Source organism: Aethalodelphis obliquidens, unplaced genomic scaffold, assembly GCF_003676395.1.
Source record: "Aethalodelphis obliquidens isolate GAN/ISIS:26980383/991018 unplaced genomic scaffold, ASM367639v1 scaffold136, whole genome shotgun sequence".
Lineage (NCBI taxonomy): Eukaryota > Metazoa > Chordata > Mammalia > Artiodactyla > Delphinidae > Aethalodelphis > Aethalodelphis obliquidens.
Genome location: NW_020838080.1, coordinates 252,901 through 277,389, shown reverse-complemented (window position 1 = coordinate 277,389; position 24,489 = coordinate 252,901). Strand labels below are relative to the sequence as shown.

General features: G+C 42.4%; 1 protein-coding gene across 1 annotated transcript; it reads right to left on the bottom strand.

Moving 5' to 3' along the window:
- Positions 1-543: 543 nt before the first annotated feature.
- On the bottom strand, positions 544-24,486 carry FUNDC2 (FUN14 domain containing 2). Its single transcript, XM_027099676.1, has 5 exons — positions 24,315-24,486; positions 20,133-20,283; positions 12,722-12,797; positions 7,929-8,060; positions 544-4,808 (listed from the first exon to the last, which is right to left on the bottom strand). Exons 1-5 carry the CDS (start codon positions 24,445-24,447, stop codon positions 4,731-4,733), a joined length of 570 nt encoding a protein of 189 aa, XP_026955477.1. The 5' UTR covers positions 24,448-24,486; the 3' UTR covers positions 544-4,730.
- Between the last annotated feature and the right edge of the window lie 3 nt (positions 24,487-24,489).

The window sequence follows — 24,489 nt, the reverse complement described above, 5'->3', positions numbered from 1 at the left end:
CTTGTGTTAATAGTAGAAAATTTAATGAAACATTTTATAACTACATTTACATCATATACAAATCTAAATTACATTTAAAAGTATCAATTGATAGTGGTGTTGGATTCACATTAGCAATCACTACATGATCAAAGAGATTGCTCTCCTGTGCTTTACTACAAAATTATTTTTATTGAGTTAACTACTCAAGTTTCAGACTTTTAATTTTTTCCCCAAGTATACTCCTTTCTTTAGGGCTCCTAAAGCTTCAAACAATTATTCCTGCCTATCTTTAAACTCAGAACTGTCTCAGTTTCATTCAACATCTATTAGCAGACATTGATTTCAATCTTCTTCTTCTTAGCTATTACTATGACATACAGGGAAATAAAAGAGACATCAAAGAAGCTTAACACCAACCGTTTTTTATTTATTAGGGACCATGATTAGCACTGAATCTCAGTCTTCAGGGGAGAGCTGGGAAGGTGAGAAATACGACCTCATCCTCCACTTAGAGACTTCTTAAAAGCCTGCTGTAAGTGGGCTCTGAGTGATGCTGTTTCATCACTTGGTTAACTAATGACTGAGACAGACCTCTCCACTGGAAAGGTAGTTTTCCCTTGGTCACGGGAGCTCATTTGTGGGGTGATATGGTGGCACCATATGAACACTCCATTACCCCACAACCTTCTGTCCAAGAGCTTTACATCTACTGATGACAGAAGGCCCTGGTCAGCCATCATGCCACTCATGCATCCACTCCACACAATTCCTATAACATTTAATAAACTAATATTATACTCTGTTCAGTACTTGGAAGGCATCTGAAATTGTATGGCACTTAATTTAAAAGGTATTAAAGGCCTGTTCAGCAGAACTGTGACGTTATTACACCAGCTTCCAAGTCTGTAGTTCAGTGGTTCCCAACCTTAGATGCTCCTCAAACACCTGAGGCTGCCCCGCCGCTACCAGTGCAACCAGAGTCTCCAGGACGGCAGGCAGGCAAGCAAGGATGCAAACCACTGCTCTCAATCATCATAATGGCATTTCTGACCATTTCAAATTCAGGACGGTAGTTTTGGTGTTTCAATAAGCTGACTTTACAGTTTTCTAAAAACGTGAAGAAAGTGCAACACTCAGTTTTCGCTAGAAAAATAGTGCTCTTGAAATTCATGATTCCTTAAGTATCAAATATCAGAGACATAAGCCACACTGTATGATTTCTGGGAAATCAGGTCCAGAATAAGGTATGTTTTCTGCCCAGTTCTCCAAGAGCTCACACTACTATTGTATAAGTGATTAAGAAGCCCCCAGACCTAGAACCATGACAAAGAAATGAAGCTGGTAAGCTGGTGGAGGGAGCAGAGAGGGCAGCAGTCTAATTTTGCCTGCAGGGTCCAAAACTGGCCCTAAGTAAATTTCCCTGAGAGAAGAAACTAGTGTTTCATCGTGAAACATTAATGATTCTCAGATATTTAAAATCTATCCCTACACCATTTTTTTCAATCAGAAACTTATTACATCTCCCAAACGACACAAAAGTAGGTTTCCAAATAAGAGTTCAACCATTAGTCACGTCCATCTTTCCGGCAAAAGTCAAACAAAAGGATGATGGGGAGAACATTTTCACAGTAGTTAAGCATTTCAAAACCATGAGCACCCACCCCAAGAGTATGTTAGCTAGAATTATGTAAGATTCACTCCTTTAGTCATGTCCTGTGTTCTGCCAGGTCCAGCAGGGGGGAATGTCAGCCTGTTAATGAGTGTCCTGAGGCTGAGGGGCGGGAGCAGAGAAGTGGCCCGGATGGGCAACGGGAGGAAAGTCAATGACAGTGACACTCACGACAATGGGGCCACTCAGGCGGAGGTGTCCCCACGCTCAAACCGTGTTAGCAGTGAGGATACAGAGCCTTAGAAAGACTGAAGACACGGGGGTCTACTTGTTGGACCTGATCCCTCTCCCCCTCCTTTGCTTATAGCTCCCCATCCCACCTGGTCCATCACAAGGAGGGACGCTGGGTCAAAGGGTGGTCCAGAGTGGCAGAGATGCCAGGAGGGGACAGAAGGAGCACATGGGGGCTCTGGGGTGAGCAGAAAAAAGGGAGAAGACCCTCATAGGCACTCTGGCCACCAGCTGTCAGAGGTTCTCCAGTCCAGGCCCAACTACAGGCAGGGAAGCCCCGAACAAGGGGAGCCAAAACCCAAACACGGTCAAAGTGACGACTGGAAACGCTTAATCCCTCCGTCAGTCAAAGAAAATCTGCCATCTCTTCAGCCCCCATCACTAAGGAGGCACAGCATGTTACTGGATTCTGGGTACTGGAGAAAAATGCATCGTGAAACAGGCCTTGCCAGTCACATGGAAACAGAGCATCCACGGGTGAAGTTGCCTGGTCCTGGTGTCTCAGTTTTGCGTGAAGGGGTGGCAGCTGTTCTTTGGGGGGAAACCTCTCACTTCGCCACCTGAAGCAAAGCTGCTGACAACAGGGCCTCCATTTAGAGGCTCCCCTAACTGCCTGAGGGAGCTCTCCTAAATGCCACCAGTGATGAGCACCAGAGCGCCGCCACTGTTCAACCTCAGCACCCACTCTGCCCCTCCACCTGTGGTGGCCCCACTCAGCGGGCAGAACTCAGAGCCATCCTGATTGCAATAGGATGAGGCCAACCCGTAACACTGACCTCAACCATGTCCCTCAGGTGGAAGCTAGAATCTTACTTCAGTCTATTATCTATTATAACCCGCTCAAAGCAGCTTAGAGCAACCTGCTAATCTTTGTCATCACCAATAATCACAGGAAAAAGAGATGGAAAAAGGCCACCCCACCCCACTACCTGCAGCCCCCATTCCACTGGTCTGGGTGGGGTCAGATGGGTATAATAATAGGGTATTGCATTTATGATTTTTAAGATGAATTCTTACCTTTTACAGACACATACCAAAATATAATAAAATGACACATTTGGTATTTGTTTCAAAACAATTGATAAAACAAGATGTAATTTGATGATCATTATAGGTGGTTGATGGACACATGGGGGTCATTGTACTATTTTCTGTATTTTTATATATGTTTGAATGTTTCCATAATAAAAAGTGAAAAAAATTTGAGTTCTTCTACAAAAATATGGAACAATGTGGCTCATAGCATTATGATTTGTATATAATTCATACATGTTACAAGCAAAACTTAATGTTGCCTTAAAATACTACCATAAGGAGAAGAATGCAAATGGATGAATTCTAAAAAATTCCACACATCCACTAGTAGCTACAATTTCCAAATTCAATACATCATTCCCAAGGTAAGTTAAAAGGCAAACATTTTAAAAGGAAGGCCTTAAGAACATACATTTTGCAAGGGGTCACCTGCAAGTTTAAGAAGTTAATTCCAAGTTTTCCAAATTTTCAGAACTCCTAAAGTCTCACAATCCTGTGGATCAGTGCCTTTTCCAGATACTTTCCTATGAGCTCATTATTCATATATTCAACAGATACTGAGTACTTATTAAGTGCTTGGCTCCATGGATATGATGGTGAAGACACAAGCCTTGCCTTCCTGCAGTGGGTATTCTAGATGGTACAACAGAAGGCCAGTACAGAAAAATGTGTTAAGTTTCTAAGCATGGATATATCTATAAACTTTTATTTTAAAGAAAAATTCTAAGAGTTGGGGTCTTCCTGAGACAGATTACCTTTGATGATAGAAATAATTTATTTCACATGTGCTGTTGCTATTGCTACTGTTCTCAATTCTTAATGCTTGGAATGCCACCATTTAAAAACTCTGGTTCAAATGTTATATATTTCATACTAACTGGATAAATAGTAGAACTGGCACAGAGGAGCTACGGCTACCCCTGATGTTTGACAAGAGGTAAAGAATATTTCACATTTCAAAGCTTAAAACCTTTTCTATTAAATAAAAATCCAAGAGCTTCTTCCCTCTTCCACCTAAAGTCACTTATTTTACCATAAATAAATCCTTTGGAAACCAGCATGAGATGCATTATCCTGTATGGTGGAAAACATCTGTAGATAATACCGCAATGCCTCTAAGTGATTCACTAAGTCTGACCATCCTAAATGTATCTATTGGTTGGTTTCCCTAAAGACCTTCCCACCAAACACAATACCTTCAGCTCAGCATATGTATCTTTAGCGCAAGTTCATTCCATATGCAGATTTTTCAACTGTAGTGCGCATGCTCCCATTCTGTCAGGATAATTAGAGCCAGTACAAGTAGTTCTCATTCTGTAACCTAAAATCTACTACAAAAGAAAGTAGACACCAAGATACCAAAATCTTTCATGCTTACAGGCAAATGTATTCAGTTCCTTTCCAGGCAGGACATAGTAAGGTATCTTATATGCTTGCTTTTCTTTTCCTAATCAAGTTTGGGACAACCTCTGAGGGTCCACTCACGCTCCATGGTGAGCCATCTTGTACCATGTTCTGGTAAGTATCTTACATAGGGGACAAAGGAATATTCTTGCTGACCTAGAGATTAGTCAAGGGGGGAGTGTGGTGGGAGAAGAGTTAATGTCTACTGTCTCTTCCATTGCCGTCAAGGTCATGGTGGGGCCATTATCCACTTGTACCAACAGATGCCTACAGAAGCCATTCAGATACGCCACGGCAGGGAGGAAGGCGAGGGAGAGGAGGACGAAGAGGAGAGGCTTTGCTATCCTATGACGGAGTGAAGAGGCCGCTGGCTGGAAAAACCAGGAGTAAGGAAGTGAAGTCATCCTCTTTAGGACGCCATACCAAGCAGAAAGCCTCCGAAAAATCCACCAGTCACTAGAACATTCTTCTTCACAAACGACACCACCTAGGAACAGAAGATAGCACAGTGGATTACTTTGCTGAGGATATTATTAGGAAGCAGGACGCAGATCAGAAGGTGAGATGACGTGTCTTTGGATAAGGTAGTGGCGGGGTGCTAGCGCACAGTGATCACATTCAAGGGATGCTTTTCAGACGGGACTTTGCAAAGAGAGAAGGCACCACATTCAGTAAACTGGTGTCTCCTCCAAACCTGTCCACACGTTCCTCCCGCCCACGCGTCTGTCCATCTATCCATACACGCTCCTCTGAAACCTTATTTTCTCACATTCCTACAGCTTCCCATGCATGTGCTCTATCGACCTCCATCCCAGAGGGAACTTTCTCCCAAGTGCTACCATAGAAAAGTATTCACGAGGGGAATACACCCTGTAGCCTGGCCTACTGGTTTCCTGAACTTAAGTACAGGGGTTCATCTCCCTAACCCCACCCCGACCTTTCCCACGCCACCACCCAGCCTCCGGGGACCCTCGAGCCCCCTCATTCCCACTGTGCCTGTGTCTTCACTCCTCCCCGACTTGGCTGGAACTATACTTCCCTATTTGACGCATTGTCTCTTGTCATCTGCCCTCAGGGGGAATGACAAAAATCATACAATTTCCTGACATAACCTCTTTCATTCATCATCTTTACTCATTCCTCAACTTGCTACACCTTGGCTCTCAACTCCACCACCCGACTGTAACTGTTCTCGCAGAAATGACCAATGGCCTCCTTGCTGCTAAACACTAACCCGAACATTTTCATTTCCTGCTCCCCAAATATGAATACGGGCTCTCAGGGGGGACCAGCCACTCTCCCTGGGGCCTGTGAGAGGGCCAGGCCACAGAGAGGGATACTACAAACATGTGTGGGATGAACCAGTTCCACACCTTCTGGTTACTTTATATAAGTGCAACTGTAAGGCAACAGTTGGTTCTAATCAAACATTAACCTTATACTTTTTATTATATACATTCCTGTATCATTAAAGAAGTTTTCAACAATCATGTATTACTTTTGTAAATGTCTGAAAAATAAAAAAAATTTTTGAAGTGAAAAAAGTGTAAGTTTCATAACCTTGAGCTTGAGGAGGGATGGAAGGGAGGAAGGAGGAAGGACTTATCTAAGTGCACAAATGCCACGTTCCACTCTGGGCAACGGACAGCTTTCTTTATAAAAAATTTATTTATTTGAGGGGTTTTTTGTTCTTCTTTTCGAACTTTTCCATCTTACTACACTTTATTGAGGTATAATTTACATAAAGTAAGATGTGCTCATTTTTTCATTGAAATGTAGTTGATTTACAATGTTGTCTTTATTTCTGCTGTGCAGCAAAGTGATTCCATTGTACATATATATGCGTTCTTTTTCCTATTCTTTCCCATTCTGGTTTATCCCAGGATATTGAAGAGTTCCCTGTGCTCTACAGTAGGACCCTGTTGTGTATCCATCCTATAGATACTAGTTTGCATCTGCTGACCCCACACTCCCAGTCCCTCCCTCCCTCCCCCTTGGCAACCACAACTCTGTTCTCTATGTCTGTGAGTCTGCTTCTGTTTCATAGATTCATTTGTGTCGTATTTTAGATTCCACATGTAAGTGATGTCATATGATATTTGTCTTTCTCTGTCTGACTTACTTCACTCAGTATGATAATCTCTATGTCCATCCATGTTGCTGCAAATGGCAAAATGTCATACTTTTATATGGCTGAGTAGTATTCTGGCAATGGACACCTTTGGCTGAGCACTCGCCACCACAAAGAATCGTCTTTTTCTTTTTTTCTTCTTTAAAGGGAATGTCATTTTTTTAAAAACAATATTTATTTATTTGGCTGCACCAGGTGTTAGTTGCGGCATGCGGGATCTTTAGTTGCGGCATGCGGGATCTTTAGTTGCGGCATGTGGGATCTTAGTTGCGGCATGCGGGATCTAGTTCCCTGACCAGGGATTGAACCCAGGCCCCCGGCACTGGGAGCACAGAGTCTTAGCCACCGGACCAGGGAAGTTCCTCTGCTAAGTTATCTACCACTCATCCATGTGCTTTCCAACTTTCAAACATTTGCTAATATTTCTTGTCTCCTGTTCTCTCGGTCCTTGTAGGTTTAACCAGGCACCTTCCTGACACCTTGATCCCGGTTTATTTCTCCCTGGTTAAGTGCACTTATATCTTTGGGACATTTGACATTTTTCCAAAGGTAATAAAGAAGTAACAAAATACATCCTTTTAAAAAAGAAGCCCTTCTCCTGTCCCTCCAGTATAATCTGACCTGATTTCATGCCTTAGATCAGAGGTTAGCAAACTATAGCCCGTGGGCCAAATCCAGCCAGTCACCTATTTTTATTTTATTTTATTTATTTATTTATTTATTTTTATTTTTTTTTTTGCGGTACGCGGGCCTCTCACTGTTGCGGCCTCTCCCGCTGCGGAGCACAGGCTCCGGACGCGCAGGCTCAGCGGCCATGGCTCACGGGCCCAGCCGCTCCGCGGCATGTGGGATCCTCCCGGACCGGGGCACGAACCCGCGTCCCCTGCATCGGCAGGCGGACTCTCAACCACTGCGCCACCAGGGAAGCCCGTCACCTATTTTTAAATAAACTTTCATTGCAACGCAGCCACACCCACCTGCCTACCCATCGTCTATGGCTGTTTTCACGCTACACAGTGGAGTTCAGTAGTGACAGAGATCACAATGCCTACAAAGCTGAAAACAGGTACCATCTGGCCCTTCACAAAAAAAGCTCGTCAACCCCTGGGCTACACATTCTGGACGTTTCAGAGATGTGTGTGTATGGAGACAAAAATGTGACTGACTCAAAGTGATCAGAGTGGCTGTACAAGGTACATCTTCCCCCCCACCCCTCACGTGCCGCTCCAATCCCAACAAGAACTTCTTCAAGGGATGCGCGATCCACATATGTGCCTGCAGCACTGTGCACTCTCGCTCAGCAATAAACGTCACCAAACCTACTGGTCCTTGGTCCTTGTAGGTTTAACCTTTTAAATTGCCACTGAGGTGAGGATATTCCATCTGAGGCTGACATATTGGTGTGTCTACCCCATTTTTTACACACAAAGTTGTCTGCACCCTTCACACACTGCACAGGAACAAAACAAGTCTCACCTCGTCTGCTTTGCTTTTGACCTCCGCAGGTGTCTGGCTGCCCTTGCGGACCTTCAGCTGCTCCTTGGCTTTCTTCATGTCCCGCTCTACCCGCTTCCAGTCCACTTTGATGTAGCCAGTATGGTTTGCAAGCTTTAGTTTAAAAAACGACAGCAATAAAGGAGAAACACAGGATAAATCACTGAAATATGTTACCAAAAATCCTTCTGAGTTTCTATCTTTGGAGATATTTGCCGTCCAGTTTTTTGTATTTCAACGACATTCACTCCACATCTACTGAGCACCCACCCTATGTGCGAGGCCCTATGCCTGTCAACGGAAATCCACACGCTGGCCTTCGGTGACTGCTGGCAATTCTTTTACTTTATTTATACTCTTACCCATCTCGATAAAATTTCAAGTGAGCTTAAAAAAATTAAATGGCAAATGAAAATCAGAACTGGAAGTCAAGATGTAAGGTAAAGAAACCTTAAAGGCGACATAAGCCTGAGTTTCTCAACAATGTGAACAGGGCAAGGGTGTCATGTAGTAATCACTGCTGCTCAGAAAGAAATCACAGAGATTTCTCATGAGCGATTTCTTGTAAGGGAGAAGCACATCCAAATATACCTACAGAACATGGCTACTTCCCTTGCTCAAGACAGCAGGCACGCACACACACACACTCAGTGAGAAGCATTTCATAAAGAATGTGCGAACAGGATAAAACTCATTCACACATGGAGTTTCCTGATGGATTAGTGTTACCCAGGGAACGAAGAGACTGATTAGGCCATCAGTCAATCCTCCATGTGTATCACTTCTCTCCTCCAAATTTCTGATATGATAAATCATAACTCCCTGGATAGCTCAAAATATCTAAAACTGAAATTCTTCTCCACTGTCTAGTCAGTTGCTCTCCCTCTAGTCTCTCTTTTAGTTAACAGCACCAACCAACTAATCAGTCACCCAAACCAGGCTGGAGAAAATATCTGCAATATATCTAACAAACAAAACATTAATACTTATAAAAAGTGAAGTTCTTCTGGAGATCAGTAAGGAAAAAACCCCATTTGAAAAACGGGTAAAGGCAACTCACAAAACAAAGTGGTCAACAAAAGGGAGAAGTTCAACTTCACAAGGAATCAAGGAAATTAACACTAAAATTACTGAGTTGCTATACTTTCTTTATCAGATTGGAGATGAGTAAAACACTGAAAATATACAGTGTTGATAAGGATGTGGGAAATGGACACTCCTATCACACCCTTACTCAGTGTTTACCAGCAGCCTTTTAGGAGAGCCGTTCGGCTTCATCCGCCAACACTGAAACTGCACGTGCCATTATGCTATACCCAGAATGGCAGCTCGTCACAGCAGCTTTACCGGAAATAAAGCAAATGTCCATCCGCACATGAATGAATAAGCAAGTTGTGTCATGTTTACACAAGATGTTGCTCAGTACTAAAAAGAACAGACTACTTGTAGCAGCAATATAGCTGCATCTCAAAAATCGTACACTACATTCAAGTTCCGATTCTGTTACTCCACCCTGTCTCTCCCACACGACGAAGTACACTGAACAGCTACTTGGGGGCTCTGAAGGAAACAAGAGCATCTGACTGGAGAAGCCCAGAGCCGTGTAGTTCCCATATTTGCTAAGGTATCACCTGGCCCAGACTTCAGGCAGGACTCAGACACATTCTGACAAAATTCCACACACATTCCCGTAAAAGCTCTTGGAAAAACAGAAACAGGGAGAACTTCCTCAACTTGCTAAAGAGCATCTACAAACATACAGCTAACGTCAATCATACTTACTGGTGAAAGACTGAATACTTTCATCCAATGTTAACAAAAAGGCAAGGATGTCTACTGTCTCTGTTCCTATTCAACGCTGTGCTGGAAATGAAGTCATAGTGCAACAAGGAAGAACATAAGGTAAGAGGCGTCCAGATTAGAAAGGAAGATGTCAAAATGTCACTATTTGTAGACATGTTTGTCTACATAATTTCAAAGAATCCAACAAAAAACAAAAACTCCTACACACAAAGAGCGAGTTTAGCAAGGCCGTACACTACAAGATAAACACACAAAATAAATTGTATTTCTATATGCTAGCAATTTGAATTGGAAATGGAAATGAAATTTATGGTTTTACAATAGCTGCAAAATAATCGGATACTAGGTATAAATCTAAACAAAAATCATATAGGATCTGTACACTGAAAACTACAAAATGTCTGTTGAAGAAAGAACTCAAAGAGAAATGATTAAGCCAGAGTTATTGCAATCCCAATCCCAGCAAGATGTTTTACAGATATGTAAACAAGCTGGTTCTAAAATGTGTATGAAAAGACAAAGGAACTAGAACAGCCAAAACGATTTTGAAAAAGAACAGAGTTGGAGGAATCACACTACCTGATTTTACAGCAATCAAGACAGTGTGGTATTGGAGAAGACACACAGATTAATAGGACAGAATAAAAAGTACAGAAACAGACAATCCAATTTAAAAGCGGACAAAAGACCTGAATAGATACTTCACCAAAAAGGAGATCTGGACAGTAAATAAACACATGAAAAGATGTTCTACATCAGTAGTTGTATCACTCGGAGTCCAACTGGGAGACAGCTTTAGGGCTCAGGGTGAGCGCCTGGGGAAAAGCACAAGGGCAACTGAAGCTCTTACAATGCATCTGGGGATAAAACTGCACCACAGATGGACCAGATCTATACGGAGAAACAAGAGCAGTCTAGGCAAAGACATTAAGGCAGACCTAACTAAATGGAGACGAAGCCTGTGTTCACAGCTAGATGATACAAGAGCACAAAAGATATTAATTCTCCCCCAATTTATCTATATGGCTCCCATGCAATTCCAGTCAAACATTTTTCTTATTACTCTTTTTTTTCCCCTCTTTCTGGGTGCACCGTGCGGCACACGGGATCTTAGTTCCCCAACCAGGGATCGAACCCACGCCCCCTGCAATAGCAGCGCGGACAGAGTCTTAACCACTGGACTGCCAGGGAAGTCCCCCAATGAAAATTTAAACAGAATCTTTGAAAGGAATTGACAAGCCTGTTGTAAAGTTTAGATGGAGAAGCAAAAGTACGAAAGCAGCCACGACGATCCTGAAGAATACGTGGAGGAACTTGTCTTGCCCACTATCAAGGCTCAGCAGATACAGGAAGGAGAGTCAGAGCCACACATATATGAACTTTGATGTATGATAAAGGCAACGGTACAAATACTGAGAAAAGGAAGACTTATTCACTAAATGCTGCTGGGACAACAATCCGGATGAAAGGAAACTGGATCCTTATGTCAAACCACACCCCTGATCTCCCAACATCGTGACTACCCTGGTGACAGGGCACATGCGTGCACAGCACAGACCCCCATGTCTTACCTGCACTGCACTCCTTGCACATCTGACCCAAGCAATACCAGAATCCCAGTGCAAGGGTCCTTCCTGGAGATTATTCTAATGCCCATTACTTCTGTCAGTCAGAACCCCCAAAAGAAACAGAGGGTGCACTCAGATTAAGGCATTTCAAAGCAATATGAAGATACTCAGGGAAACCACAGGGACAGAACAGGATTGTGGGTCTAGTGCAAGAGAGCTGTCACTGCACTTGCATCTGAAGGGGTGCGAGGAAGGAAAGATGACTGCAACCCAGAAGGCAACAGGAGGGGTGAGGAGGGGCCTGTCTGCTAACAGCCACAGGGAGGGAGCCAAGAAGCTACGCAGGGAACGGGTCCGGGGGCAGCTGCTGGTGCCTTGCTAGTCACAAGCAGGATGCTGCCAGAGTGATGCTATGGAGTTCCCAGGCTTGGGCAGAAAAGGGCGGGCAGCTTTCACCATGTTTCTGAAACAAGGGCGCTTGGAGAACTGAGGCCGCAGGAGGAGCTGAGACCCGAGTGAGGGAGGGGAGGGAGAGGCCTGGACCCGCCCCAGCTCCCTGCTCACCCAGCTCCAGTCACCTCTGGCTAGAACCCCTTGAGGCTGCCAGCCCAAGCGCCCACCCTCCCCTCCCCGAATTGCTGATGCACAGAAACTGAGATGATAAAAGATGGTCATTTTAAGCATTGGGTTTTGAGGGCGTCTGTGATGCAGTGATGCTGTACCACACCCGCCCCGGCCCTCCGGTCATAAGCGGGCCTCTTCTGGCCTCTTCCACACACTTCATTTTCACCTGACGCATCTGGAAAACTCACTCAAATTGTGATTCTAACGTGGGACGACCTCACTAAAACGAGGGCTGCTACCTTCGAGAGGAGACAAAGAGCTGTGGATCCGGACACTCCAGCTTGACTGCACCTCAGAATCACCTGCAACTTTAAAAATACTCCGATATACAAGCAGGCCTACTGCCCGTGAAATCAGACGGAGGTGGGGGGCAGGCCCCAAGCATCAGTGTTCTATAAAATTCCCAGGTGATTCCAATGTGGAGTCAGGTTTGCAAACCAACTGTACACGAACAGCCTCAGGGAGCCAGCAGCCAGTGGTTCAAAACAAACCCCACGCCACGGGCCAGCGTCATTTAGCCCTCATGTCTCTCATCGACTTTGTGTCTAAGAATAAATCATATCACAGGGCACTTGCATCACACCTGGGATTTCTGAAATCACCCTTGCTTCATATTTCAAGTGGTCTTGAAAACCCTGGAAGGGAGCTAAGGAATATGCACGTGTCCCCATGTTATAAGTGACAAACTGTAATCCACCTAGTAATTGAAGAAGTCTGACTCAAAAGATTACTAGCATTTCAAATGGTACGTGAAACCGGGGAAAGACTCCACATACAGACCTGAAGCAGGAAAAATCCACCTCCCAGAGCTGTGGCAGCCAGCCTTCCAACCTTCTGGAATATGAAACCAGTGCACCTACAAAAATCAAGTTAACAAGCTGTCAGACAAACACAAGCATGGACTTCTAACAACATTCAGAGCCTGCTTACCTTGGGATGGCCCAGCTCCTTCCTACTCCAGGCATAAAGCCCGTCCCCTCCAGAACGAGGGAACGGCAGAGGCTCCAAGCTCACGAAGACCCTGACTCGGATCTTGGCTCTACTACTCACTTCATTTTGTGGTCTTGAGCAAATCCCTTAAACTCCCAAGCCGTGTTTTTAAAAGATGACTCTGGCTACACTGCGGAGAATGGATCAACACAGGAAAGGATAAAGCAGAGACTCCAGTCAGCAATATGGAAGAGAAACGGCGGCAAGGAGGGCGCAGCCCTGAAGCGAGTAAACACATGACTGTGTATGAGGCCAGAGTGGTCGCATGGGATAAGGGACAGGCTCTCAGTGCCATCTTCTCTGGTCGGCACATGGCTCTTGACAGAAAACTCTGCCCTGAAGACGGCTTATAAAGCCCTACACTTACATCCAGTCTCCCTTTACCTCTCTGCCCTCATTTTCTACCACCTACTGCTTGGTACACTTCAGTAGGAGAAAAAATATATCAATATCAATAAAACATTGCATGGAGGACCTCACAAGGATTTTAAATGTTTTTAAACAAAAGCTAGGTATATCTCAGAAGGGACTCCTAAACTGGAGGAATGATAGGACTAGTAAATAACCCATTAGGACTCATCTCAGTTCTTAAATGTGATTATAAGCTGAAGTAAACTGCCTGTACCCTGTATCCACTGGCCCTAAGTCCCTGACATGAAGGCATTAACTGACATTTTGCAGCGAAGATTCACTCATGATAAAGGCAACCAACTGGATCGTCAACTAGCTCTTATTTCTCCGATCTTTTTTTCAAAAACCCAACATGGATAAACGTGCTTTTCCCCTCCAAAGAAATTTGGGAGAAAAAAATGAAGTATATATAAACTCCAGCAATTTTCTTCTCAGTCTCTTTTATCTTTAAAATTAGTTCTATAGAGTAAGGTACAGAACACATGTGGAATTTTTTTAAAGCGATGTGTAAATGTGTCCCAGAACAAGAATCAAGACTCAATTATATAAGAATAAAAAAGATATTTAGCACCCAATAAGGTAAAATTCACAATACTGCCATCCCATTAAAAACTACCAGGCAGGCAAAGCAGGAAAACAGACCCATAATGATAAAAAACGAAATCAACTGAAAGCAACCTAGAAATGGCACAAGTGACAGAATGCTGACAAAAACATCAGAAGTGATTATGATTGTATTCCATGTTCAAGAAGCTGGAGGAAAGATTCCACATAATAAGTAGGGACAAGGAACATATTTTAAAAGGATACAAATCAAACTTCTACAGATGAAAACTATATGTCTGAGATGAACACTGTACTTGATGGAACTAACAGCAGTTTAGATACTGTAGAAGTAAAGATCAGTAAACACGACATAGCAATAAAAACTACCAAAATGAAACAGAAATACATGAACACGGCTGCAATATTGAACTAGTTATACACTGGGGAAAACTGAAGGATGGGCTCTCTGGACTTTTTTTTTGCATTTTTAAAGATTTATTTATTTTTGGCTGTGTTAGGTCTTCGTCACTGCGCACGGGCTTTCTCTAGTGGTGGCGAGCAGGGGCTACTCTTTGCTGGGGTGCAGGCTTCTCACTGCGGTGGCTTCTCTTGTTGCAGAGCACAGGCTCTAGGCACGCAGGCTTCAGTAGTTGTGGCATGCGGGCTCTAGAGCGCAGGCTCAGTATCTGTGGTGCAGAGACTCTCTGGATTATTTTTAACAAGCACCTGTGAATCTATAGTTATCCCAAAATAAAAAGTTAAAAAAAATAAACAGTGTCAGTGAACTACAGGAAAATTTCAAGCAGTGTAATAATATGTCTAACTAGAACTGTTGAAGGATAGAAAATATTTGAATAAATAATGAGAAAATATTCTAAATTTGATGAAAACTGTAAATTGATAGATCCAAACAGCTTAATGAACTCAAAGCACAAAACAAATAATAAGTATCTTAAAAGCAGCCTGAAAGGCGGGGGGAGGGACATATTAGGTACAGAGGAATAAAATTCAGAGATAGCACATTTCTCATAGAAAATAATGCAAGACAAAAGATAATGGAACATTCTTAAAGTACTGGGGGAAGAAACAACCCTGTCACTCTGGAATTCTATACCCAGTAAAAATATCTTTCAAAAAACAAAGATGAAATGAAGACCTTTCTCAGATATACAAAAGCTGAAAAATAAATCATCACCAGCAGCCCAAAAGTACAAAGAATGTTAAAAGTGGAGGAAAATATACCAGATGGAAATCTGGATACACACAAAAGCATGATGAGTACAAGAAATAAACTATATGGGTAAATACAAAAGGTTTCATTTTCATTATTTAAAAATATAAGAATTCAATATTTAATGAAAAAATGTAAAGGTTAAATGTATGATAATGAAAACCAAGGGTAAAATGGAAGTATACTGTTTTATTTTTTTTTTTAAGATTTGTTTCATGTGGACCATTCTTTTTTTTTTTTTTTTTTTTTTTCCGGACACGCAGGCTCAGCGGCCATGGCTCATGGGCCCAGCCGCTCCACGGCACGTGGGATCCTCCTGGACCAGGGCACGAACCCGTGCCCCTGCATCGGCAGGTGGACTCTCAACCACTGCACCACCAGGGAAGCCCTGATGTGGACCATTCTTGAAGTCATTATTGAATTTGTTACAATACTGCTTCTGTTTTATGTTTCTGGTTTTTTGACTGTGAGGCATGTGGGATCCTAGCTCCCTGACCAGGGACTGTACCTACACCCCCTGCACTGGAAGGCAGAGTCTTAACCACTGGACCACCAGGGAAGTCCCAGAAGTATACTATTGTAAGAGCATTACACGCTACATGAAGTGGTATATCTATTGATGATAGACTGTGGTAAGTAAAAGATACATCCTATAAACCCTAAAGCAACCATTAAAATTACACAATTAAGAGACACAGAATTATGAAAAATATGTGATTCAAGCAACGAAAGAACAAAAAAGAACGAATAAACTGGACTTCATAAAAATTAAAAACTTTTGTCCATCAAAGGACATTATCAAGAAAGTGGAAAGACAACTTAAAGAATAGAAGAAAATATCTGCAATCATGTCTGGTAAGAATCTAATATCAAAAACATATAAAAAATTCTTACAACTCAAGAACAGAAAGACAAACAACTCAATTTCTCCAAAGCAGATGTACAGATGGCCAACAAACACATGAAAAGATGCTCAACATCGTTAGTCACCACTTCACACCCATGTCATGCCCACTAAGGTGGCTATATTAAAATGGTTTTTTTAAATGAAAATAATAAGTGTTGGCGAGATGTAGCCATAACAAGGAAAGAAGTCCTGACACACACTGCAACGTGAATGAACATCAAAAACACGATGCTCAGGAGGCTTCCCTGGCGGTCCAGTGGTTAAGACACCCTGCTTCCACTGCAGGGGGCACAGGTTCAATCCCAGGTCGGGGAACTAAGTTCTTGCATGCCACTCGGTGCAGTCCCAAAAAAACAGAACAAAACAAAACAAAACATGATACTCAGTGAAAGCAGCCAGACATACAAGGTCACATATTGTATGATTCTATTTATATAAAATATTCAGAATAGGTAAATCCATAGAAACAGAAAGCAGACAGATGGTTGCCAGGGGCTGGGGAGAGGGGAGAATGGGGAGTAACTGCTCAGCAGGGATGGGTTTTATTTTGGAGTGATGAAAATGTTTTGACCCTAGAGAGAGGCAGTGGTTACACAAAGGTGTGAATGTACTAAATGCCACTTTCATGTTACGTAAATTTCACCTTAATTAAAAAATATACATATATATACACATACACAGTAGACCTATTTTTATTACACACACATATATTTGATCCAAAAGAAAATAAAGAACAGAACACCAAGATGGTAAATTTAAACCCAATGATAACAAAAATAAACTTAAAGGTAAATAGTCTAAGCACCCTAATTAAAATGAAAAGATTGTAAAATTGGATTAAAAAAAGGAAGACCCACCTATATGCTGCCTATAAGAAACCATTTTAAAGAACTGTTTTTAAAAAAATATTTATGTATGTACGTATGTATTTATCTTGGCTGCGCCAGGTCTTAGTTGCAGCACTGGGAATCTTCGTTGCAGCATGTTTAGTTGCAGCATGTGGGATCTTTAGTTGCGGCATGCAGACTTCTTAGTTGCAGCATGTGGGCTCTTAGTTGCAGCATGCGGTGCGAACTTCTTGGCTGTGACATGCATGCAGGATCTAGCTCCCCGATCAGGGATCAAACCCGGGCCCCCTGCGTTGGGAACGCAGTCTTACCCACTGGACCACCAGGGAAGTCCCAAGAAACCCATTTTAAACATACAGACTCCACTTTCCTGAACTTTGCCCCATGTGCCTCTTCCTTTGGCTGATTTTGTTTTTAATATTTATTTATTTATGGTTGTGTTGGGTCTCAGTTGCAGCCCTTGGGATCTTTCATTGCGGCCCTTGGTATCTTTCATGGCAACACGCGGGCTTCTCTCTAGTAGTTGCGGTGCACGGGCTTAGCTGCTCCACGGCATGTGGGATCTTCCCAGACCAGGGCTCAAACCCGTGTCCCCTGCATTGGAAGGCAGATTCTTAACCACTGTGCCACCAGGGAAGCCCTTGGCTGATTTTAATCTGTATCCTTTTGCTGTAAAAAATCGTGACCATGAGTATACCAGCTCTCAGTGGGTTCTGTGGATTCTCCTAGGGAATTATCAAACATGAGGGTAGTCTTAGGGACCCCCAAACTCTGCGAACTAGTAAGTGACTTTGGCAAGATTGCAGTATACAGGATCAATATACAAAAATCAATTGCATTTCTATAATATAAGCAATGCACAATGAGAAAGTGAAAATTTAAAAGTAATAGCATTTACAATAACATCAAAAATATGAAATATTTAGCGATAAATCTGATATAAGATGTGAAAGACCTACCTACAAAGCATTGTTGAGAGAAATTAAAAGAAACCGAAACAGGGAATTCCCTGGCAGTCCAGTGGTTAGGACTCAGAGCTTTCACTGTTGAGGGTGTGGGTTCAATCCCTAGTCGGGGAACTAAGATCCTGTAAGCTGCACGGCACAGTCAAATGGAGAGATAAACCATGTTTATGGATCAATGCAATCCCAGTCAAAATCTCACCAGGCTTTTTGTAGAAATCAGCAGCAAGCTGATTCTAAAATTCATATGAAAATGCTAAGTACCTAGAACAGTCAAATCAACTCTGAAAAGCAACAGAGTTGTAAGATTTACACTACCTGATTCATGACTTATAAAGTTACAGTAATCAAAACAGTGTGATATTAGCACCAAGACAGACAAATCAGTTTAACAAAGAAGACATATAGTCAATTGATTTTCACCATAAGTACAAAGGCAATTCAGTGTAGAGGAGTATAGTCTTTCAACATATCATGTGGGCACAATCAGATATCCATATGCAAAAAAAAAGACCTTGGATTCCTACCTTACAACATATACAATAAGTAAATCAAAATGGATCATGGAACTAAATGAAAAATCTGAACCTATATATCATATAGAAGAAAACATCGAAGAAAATCTTGGTGACCCTGGATTAGGCAAATATTGTCAGACATGACTCAAAAAGCTAGAGCTATAAAACAGAGTTGATAAATTGTATGTCAAGATTAAGAACTTCTGTTCTTTGAAAGACATTGTCAAGATAATAAGCTACAGAGTAGAAGATTATATTTGCAAATCACATATCTAAGACTTGTATCCAGAATACATAAAGAACTCTCACAACTCAGTAGTGAGAGAAAACCAACTCCCCAATAAAAATATGCAGAAAATATCTAAACAGATACCTCACCAAAGACATATGGATAGCAAAAATAAGCTCATGAAAAGATACTCAACATCATTATTCATCAGGAAAATGTAAATTAAAACCACAATGAGGGCTTCCCTGGTGGCGCAGTGGTTGAGAGTCCGCCTGCCGATGCAGGGGACACAGGTTCGTGCCCCGGTCCAGGAGGGTCCCACATGCCGCGGAGCGGCTGGGCCCGTGAGCCATGGCCGCTGGGCCTGCGGGTCTAGAGCCTGTGCTCCGCGGCGGGAGAGGCCACAGCAGTGAGAGGTCCGCGTACCACAATAAAAAAACAAAAACAAAAACAAAAAAATACAATGAGATATCACTTCACAGCCACTAGGATGGTTGTAATCAAAAGGACATTATGCCAGAAACAGACTGAAAGATATATAAAACAAACTAGTGTTTACCAGTGGGCAGAGGGAAGTGGGGAGGGGCAAGATAGGGGTAGGGGATTAAGAACTATAAACTACTATGTATAAAATAGATAAGCAACAAGGATATGTTGTATAGCACAGGGAAGTATAGCCATTATCTTATAATAACTTTTAATGGAGTATAATCTGCAAAAATACTGAATCACTACACTGCAATCTGAAACTAATGTAACACTGTAAATCAATTATACTTCAAAAAAAAAGACATTATGCCAAGTGTTAGTGCGGAGGTAGAGAAACTGGAACCCTCATACACTGCTAGGGGAGATGTAAGATGTAAGACAATACTTTAGAAAACTGCTTGGCAGGTTCTTAAAAAGTTAAGACATTCACCTACTATGACTCAGCCTAACTCTTTCTAGATATTTACCCCAAAGAAATGAAAGCATATGTTCATACAAAGACTTGTACACAAATGTTAACAGCATTTTAGCCCAAAAGTGCAAACAAACCAATATTCATCAAAGGGGAATGGATAAACAAACTAGTTCATCCATACGTGGAATGAACTAGTGATACACACGACAGCACAGATGAACCTCGAAATTAGTGAAAGAAGCCAAACAAAAAAGATACATACTGTATAATTCCATTTATATATAATTCTAGAAGATGCAACGTGATCTACAGTGATAGAAAGCACTTACTATGTGGCCCTGGTCAAGTAAACCTTTCTAAGCCTTAGTTTCTATTAAATGAGGATAGATAATAACTAACAATTTCAGAGCTGTGAGAAGGAAATGAGATACCTATATAAATATCTAAAATAGTACCTGACATGTAGTAAATACTCACTATGTGTAACCATTAAATAGCACTTTAACATTATGTTTAGATGTATACTATTTATTAAATGATCAATTTCACAAGTCAATGTATTTTCATTGGTTAAAAGAGATGGTTCCCATAACCCCAACACTGAGTCATGCAAAAAAAGATACTGGACATTTTTACATCACTTACCATCCAGTGACACCTCCAATTAACAGCTGGGTTGCCACGCTATACTTTTCAGCTGAAGGCCCAGATTCCTGCCCAAACAGCTTGCGCCACCATGGCTGCTTTTTAGCAAGTTCTGCAAGATCCAGTGACTCAAATTTTCCCTCAAAGTTTCCTACAAGAATTAAGATACTGAATAAGAAAAGTTACTTTTACAATAAATCACTAACATTCCTAACCTAGATTAAGAGATTTTTAAGGAAACAGAGACAGTTGTAATATGGACATCTAAATATTAATCTATTTTAAAGAGTAAACTGACTCTGAAATTCTGACCAGCAACTTTTGAAAATCAGACTAAAATCAACAAATATCTCAGAGGAAAAAAACCTAGACAATTTAGAATCAGTACTCCAGTTTTTCCCCTGAAATTTAAAAACAGCCAAAAGGACCTAGGAAAAACTGGTAGTAATACTTAATAATGCATCCTAAATGAAATGGGTTTTCTTCATTTGCCTCTCCTTTTCAGGAGTAACTCAATACTATTCAATAGCCCACAAATTCTCAGTACTATGTGTCTCTCCAGTGATTATAAAGATAGGAGGTAACCCTGAGAAAACCATAATTCAAAAAGAGACATGTACCACAATGTTCACTGCAGCACTATTTACAATAGCCAGGACATGGAAGCAACCTAAGTGTCCATCAACAGATGAATGGATAAAGAAGATGTGGCACATATACACAATGGAATATTACTCAGCCATAAAAAGAAACGAAATTGAGTTATTTGTAGTGAGGTGGATGGACCTAGAGTCTGTCATACAGAGTGAAGTCAGAAAGAGAAAAACAAATACCGTATGCTAACTCACATATATGGAGTCTAAAAAAATGGTACTGATGAACCTAGTGGCAGAGGATAGAGAAGAAAAAAAATGTCATGAAGAACCTAGGGATAAGACAGGAATAAAGACACAGACCTACTAGAGAATGGACTTGAGGACACGGGAAGGGGGAAGGGTAAGCTGGGATAAGTGAGAGAGTGGCATGGACATATATACACTACCAAGTGTAAAACAGATAGCTAGTGGGAAGCAGCCGCATAGCACAGGGAGATCAGCTCGGTGCTTTGTGACCACCTAGAGAGGTGGGATAGGGAGGGTGGGAGGGAGGGGGACGCAAGAGGAAAGAGATATGGGAACATATGTATATGTATAACTGATTCACTTTGTTATAAAGCAGAAACTAACACACCATTGTAAAGCAATTATACTCCAATAAAGACATTAAGAAAAAGAGGTAACATTTAATTGAGCTGTTACTATTTACCAGGCAATGTGCTAAGGAATAAACATGTATATATAATTAAATCCACAGAACAAAGTAGGTACAGAACAAGGTACTATTTATTAACTCCATTTTGTAATTAAGAAGTAGAGGCTCAGAGGGTGATTTATTTGTCCCAAAAGGGAAAGAGTTAACAAAATGTCTAATCCCTCTCTCTGTGGGAAAATAAATTTAGTGAAAGAGGCAAAAGAACTCTACACTGTAAATGAGGAAACACTGCAGACTTGCAATCTCAATCAAAAAGTAAGTTTTTATCTAGAAATTGAGAAGCTGGCTCTAAGATTTATATGGAAGTACAAAGGACCTAGAGTAGTATTCCAGTTACTATGGCTGTACAACAAATTACCCCAAAACTTCATTCACAGAGCAAAACAATCACTTTTATACTCCCAGACTCTATGGATTAGGAATTCAGACAGGATACAGCTCATCCCTGTTCCATATGTCTGTGGCTTCAGCTGGAAGAATTACAAGCAGGCGTCTGGAATCATCTACTACATTCACACATACAGGCTGCCTTGCTCTGGGTTAGTTTGGGCTTCCTTACAGCATGGTGGCTAGGGTCAAGGCTGCCTGTCCCAAGAAAGGGAGTAAGAGAGTAAGGAAACTCAAGGGCTCAGCAGAAGCTATATTACCATTTAAGACCTAGCCTCCAAAGCCATGCAGTGTTACTTCCACTGTATTCTGTTGCAGCAGTCACAAACTTCCACTCAGATTCCAGAGGGAATATAGACCCTAGTACTCAGCAGGAGGAGTGTCAAAGTCACACAGAAAAAAACAGCATATGGAATGGGGAGATATTGCTGCAATCACTTAGGAAAATACAGTGTGCCACCAGTGGCCAAAACAATTGTGGGGGAAAAAGCAACAAAGTTCAAAGAATCTCAAGACTTCTTATAAAACTACAGTAACACACAGGTAACTAATTTCAAGACTTAGAAAAGTATCCTATTTGACACAGTGTAGAACTGACCTAAGCATATAAAAATATATCAGTGGAAGAGAATATAGAGTCTAGAAGTAGATCTACACATACAGTCATTTGATTTTCACATGGCACCAAAGTTATTCAATAGGGAAAGAAAGACCTTTCAACAAATTGTGTTCGAACTATTAGGTATGTGTATTAAACAAACAAAAAAACCCTCAATCCCTACTTTACACAATCACAAAATATAACTGAAGAATTAATTCAAGATGGACCATAGATACTAATTTAGCAAAGCCAAAATATGGATGTTTAAGGAACTGGGCCTTCTATGGCCTCACAAGTAGTTAAATGAAAATTTTTGTTCTAACGTAACCGCAAAACATTACTGCTGTGTTGAAGAAGAAACTCTCTCCCTGGGTTAAAGAACATCACTGAAAACAAGAATGAGTTTTGAGTTTTGTTTTAATGTCATTTTAACAAGCTCCTTAGCTCAATAGAGGGCTCCAGCCAAAAGGGATCAAATCACAGACACTGAGTTCACCCAAAGTCACTCAGTCATTCAACACACACTGCTAAGCACTATACCGACCAGTCAGCAGCCTTGCCTGTGAGCCCAGGAGAGCAATGATTACAGTATTATGTGATCATCAATATGATAAAGATTGAAATTCCTAATGTCAGCCTCAAAGTTTCTCCCACCAATTTCCTAGGTGCAAATATCTGAGCAAACTATACATTTTAACTAAATAAGGGCAGTCTGCTCTGCAGGAAAATAATTCCATTGTGCATTCCAACACCTTTGAGTCACCTCAATTCAGGTGTGCTGGTAAACGGTTTGGTTTGTTTTAGATTTTTTTTTAATCTGGACCATTTTCAAAGTTTTTATTGAATTTGTTACAATATTGCTTCTGTTTTATGCTTTGGCTTTTTGGCTAGGAGGCACGTGGGACCTTAGTTCCCCCATCGGGGATGGAACCTGCACCCCCTGCACTGGAAGGTGAAGGCGTAACCACTGGACCGCCAGTGAAGTCCCCAGGTAAACGTTTCACAAGCGCGCTGGGGTGGGGGGAGGGCTGACTAGTAGTGTATACCAACATCCAGGGTGTGACGTCACTGACGTGTGACAGCGCTGAATGCGGAGCTGGCAAGAGACGCGGCTTATCACGCTACGTTATTTCCACCACACAGACACAACAGATGTCCAGAACCTCAAGAGTACAGATAATAACTAAACATGGCAAACAATAAGGAAGTAATGAATTTTGAGCATTTTCACCCTGTTTTTAACATAATTTATGTAATTTTAAATTTATATAATTGAGTTTTTGATAATGGTTCTGTGAGCCAGTACTGAACTGAACATAGCCTGAAGCATTCAAAGAAGTAGGATAAGAAGCACAACTGAAAGACGTGGTCCACTGTGTATTTTATTACAGGCTTTTTTTTTCACGGACTCTCCCCTTCACTACGCAGACTAAATAGGCGATTTCCAAGAACCATACCACGTGTACTCTTTCAAAACCATCAATAGCACAAGTAGAGGCGGCCTGCACGCGGAAAGACGCCGGCCCGGTGTTTGAAAAGACACTCCAAAGGGACAAAGACGCTGCCTTAGTCTCAAGGTGCCAGAGTGCTTCCGGGAACAGGGACAAAATGTCTCCAGGCCGAGGCTGTCGGGGGCGGGGCCGGAAGGCGGAGGAGCCCGGCCGGAGTCAACAGCGAGGGCAAGTCCGGCTCCAGCCCGGCCACTGACCTTGGCCGGACCTCGGGAGCGGCCGGGCCACAGAGGAGCTCCAGGCGCCCGCCCCGCCCCTGCGGCGCTCGGGCCCCCCAGGGGCACTGCTGGGCCTGGGAGGCGCGGAGCCCGTCTCTTCCGGAGCCCGGGAAGTCGGCTCCTCGCGGCGCCACCGGCGAGCGCCCGTCCTTACCTTGACTGGCTGCGGCCATTTCGGCGAGCTCGTCTCGCGATGACACCTGTAGGGGCTCGGCTCGGTAAGGCGCGGAGTGGCGCGCCACCGTCGGCGCTAGCTGGCTTCCGGCACGTGGGGTAGATGTTTCCATTCCCACGGCGGCGGCGGAAGAGGTGGGGCGGGGCGGGGCGGG

Excerpts from the sequence above, each read along its gene's own strand:
- FUNDC2 (XM_027099676.1), bottom strand. The coding sequence starts at position 24,447 with ATGGAAACATCTACCCCACGTGCCGGAAGCCAGCTAGCGCCGACGGTG. Across the intron at positions 12,798-20,132 it reads ATTGGAGGTGTCACTGGATG|GTGCACTGGTTTCATATTCC; the intron begins GTAAGTGATGTA and ends TGATTTTTGTAG. Across the intron at positions 8,061-12,721 it reads GTGGATTTTTCCTGCTTCAG|CTTGCAAACCATACTGGCTA; the intron begins GTCTGTATGTGG and ends TTTAAACTAAAG.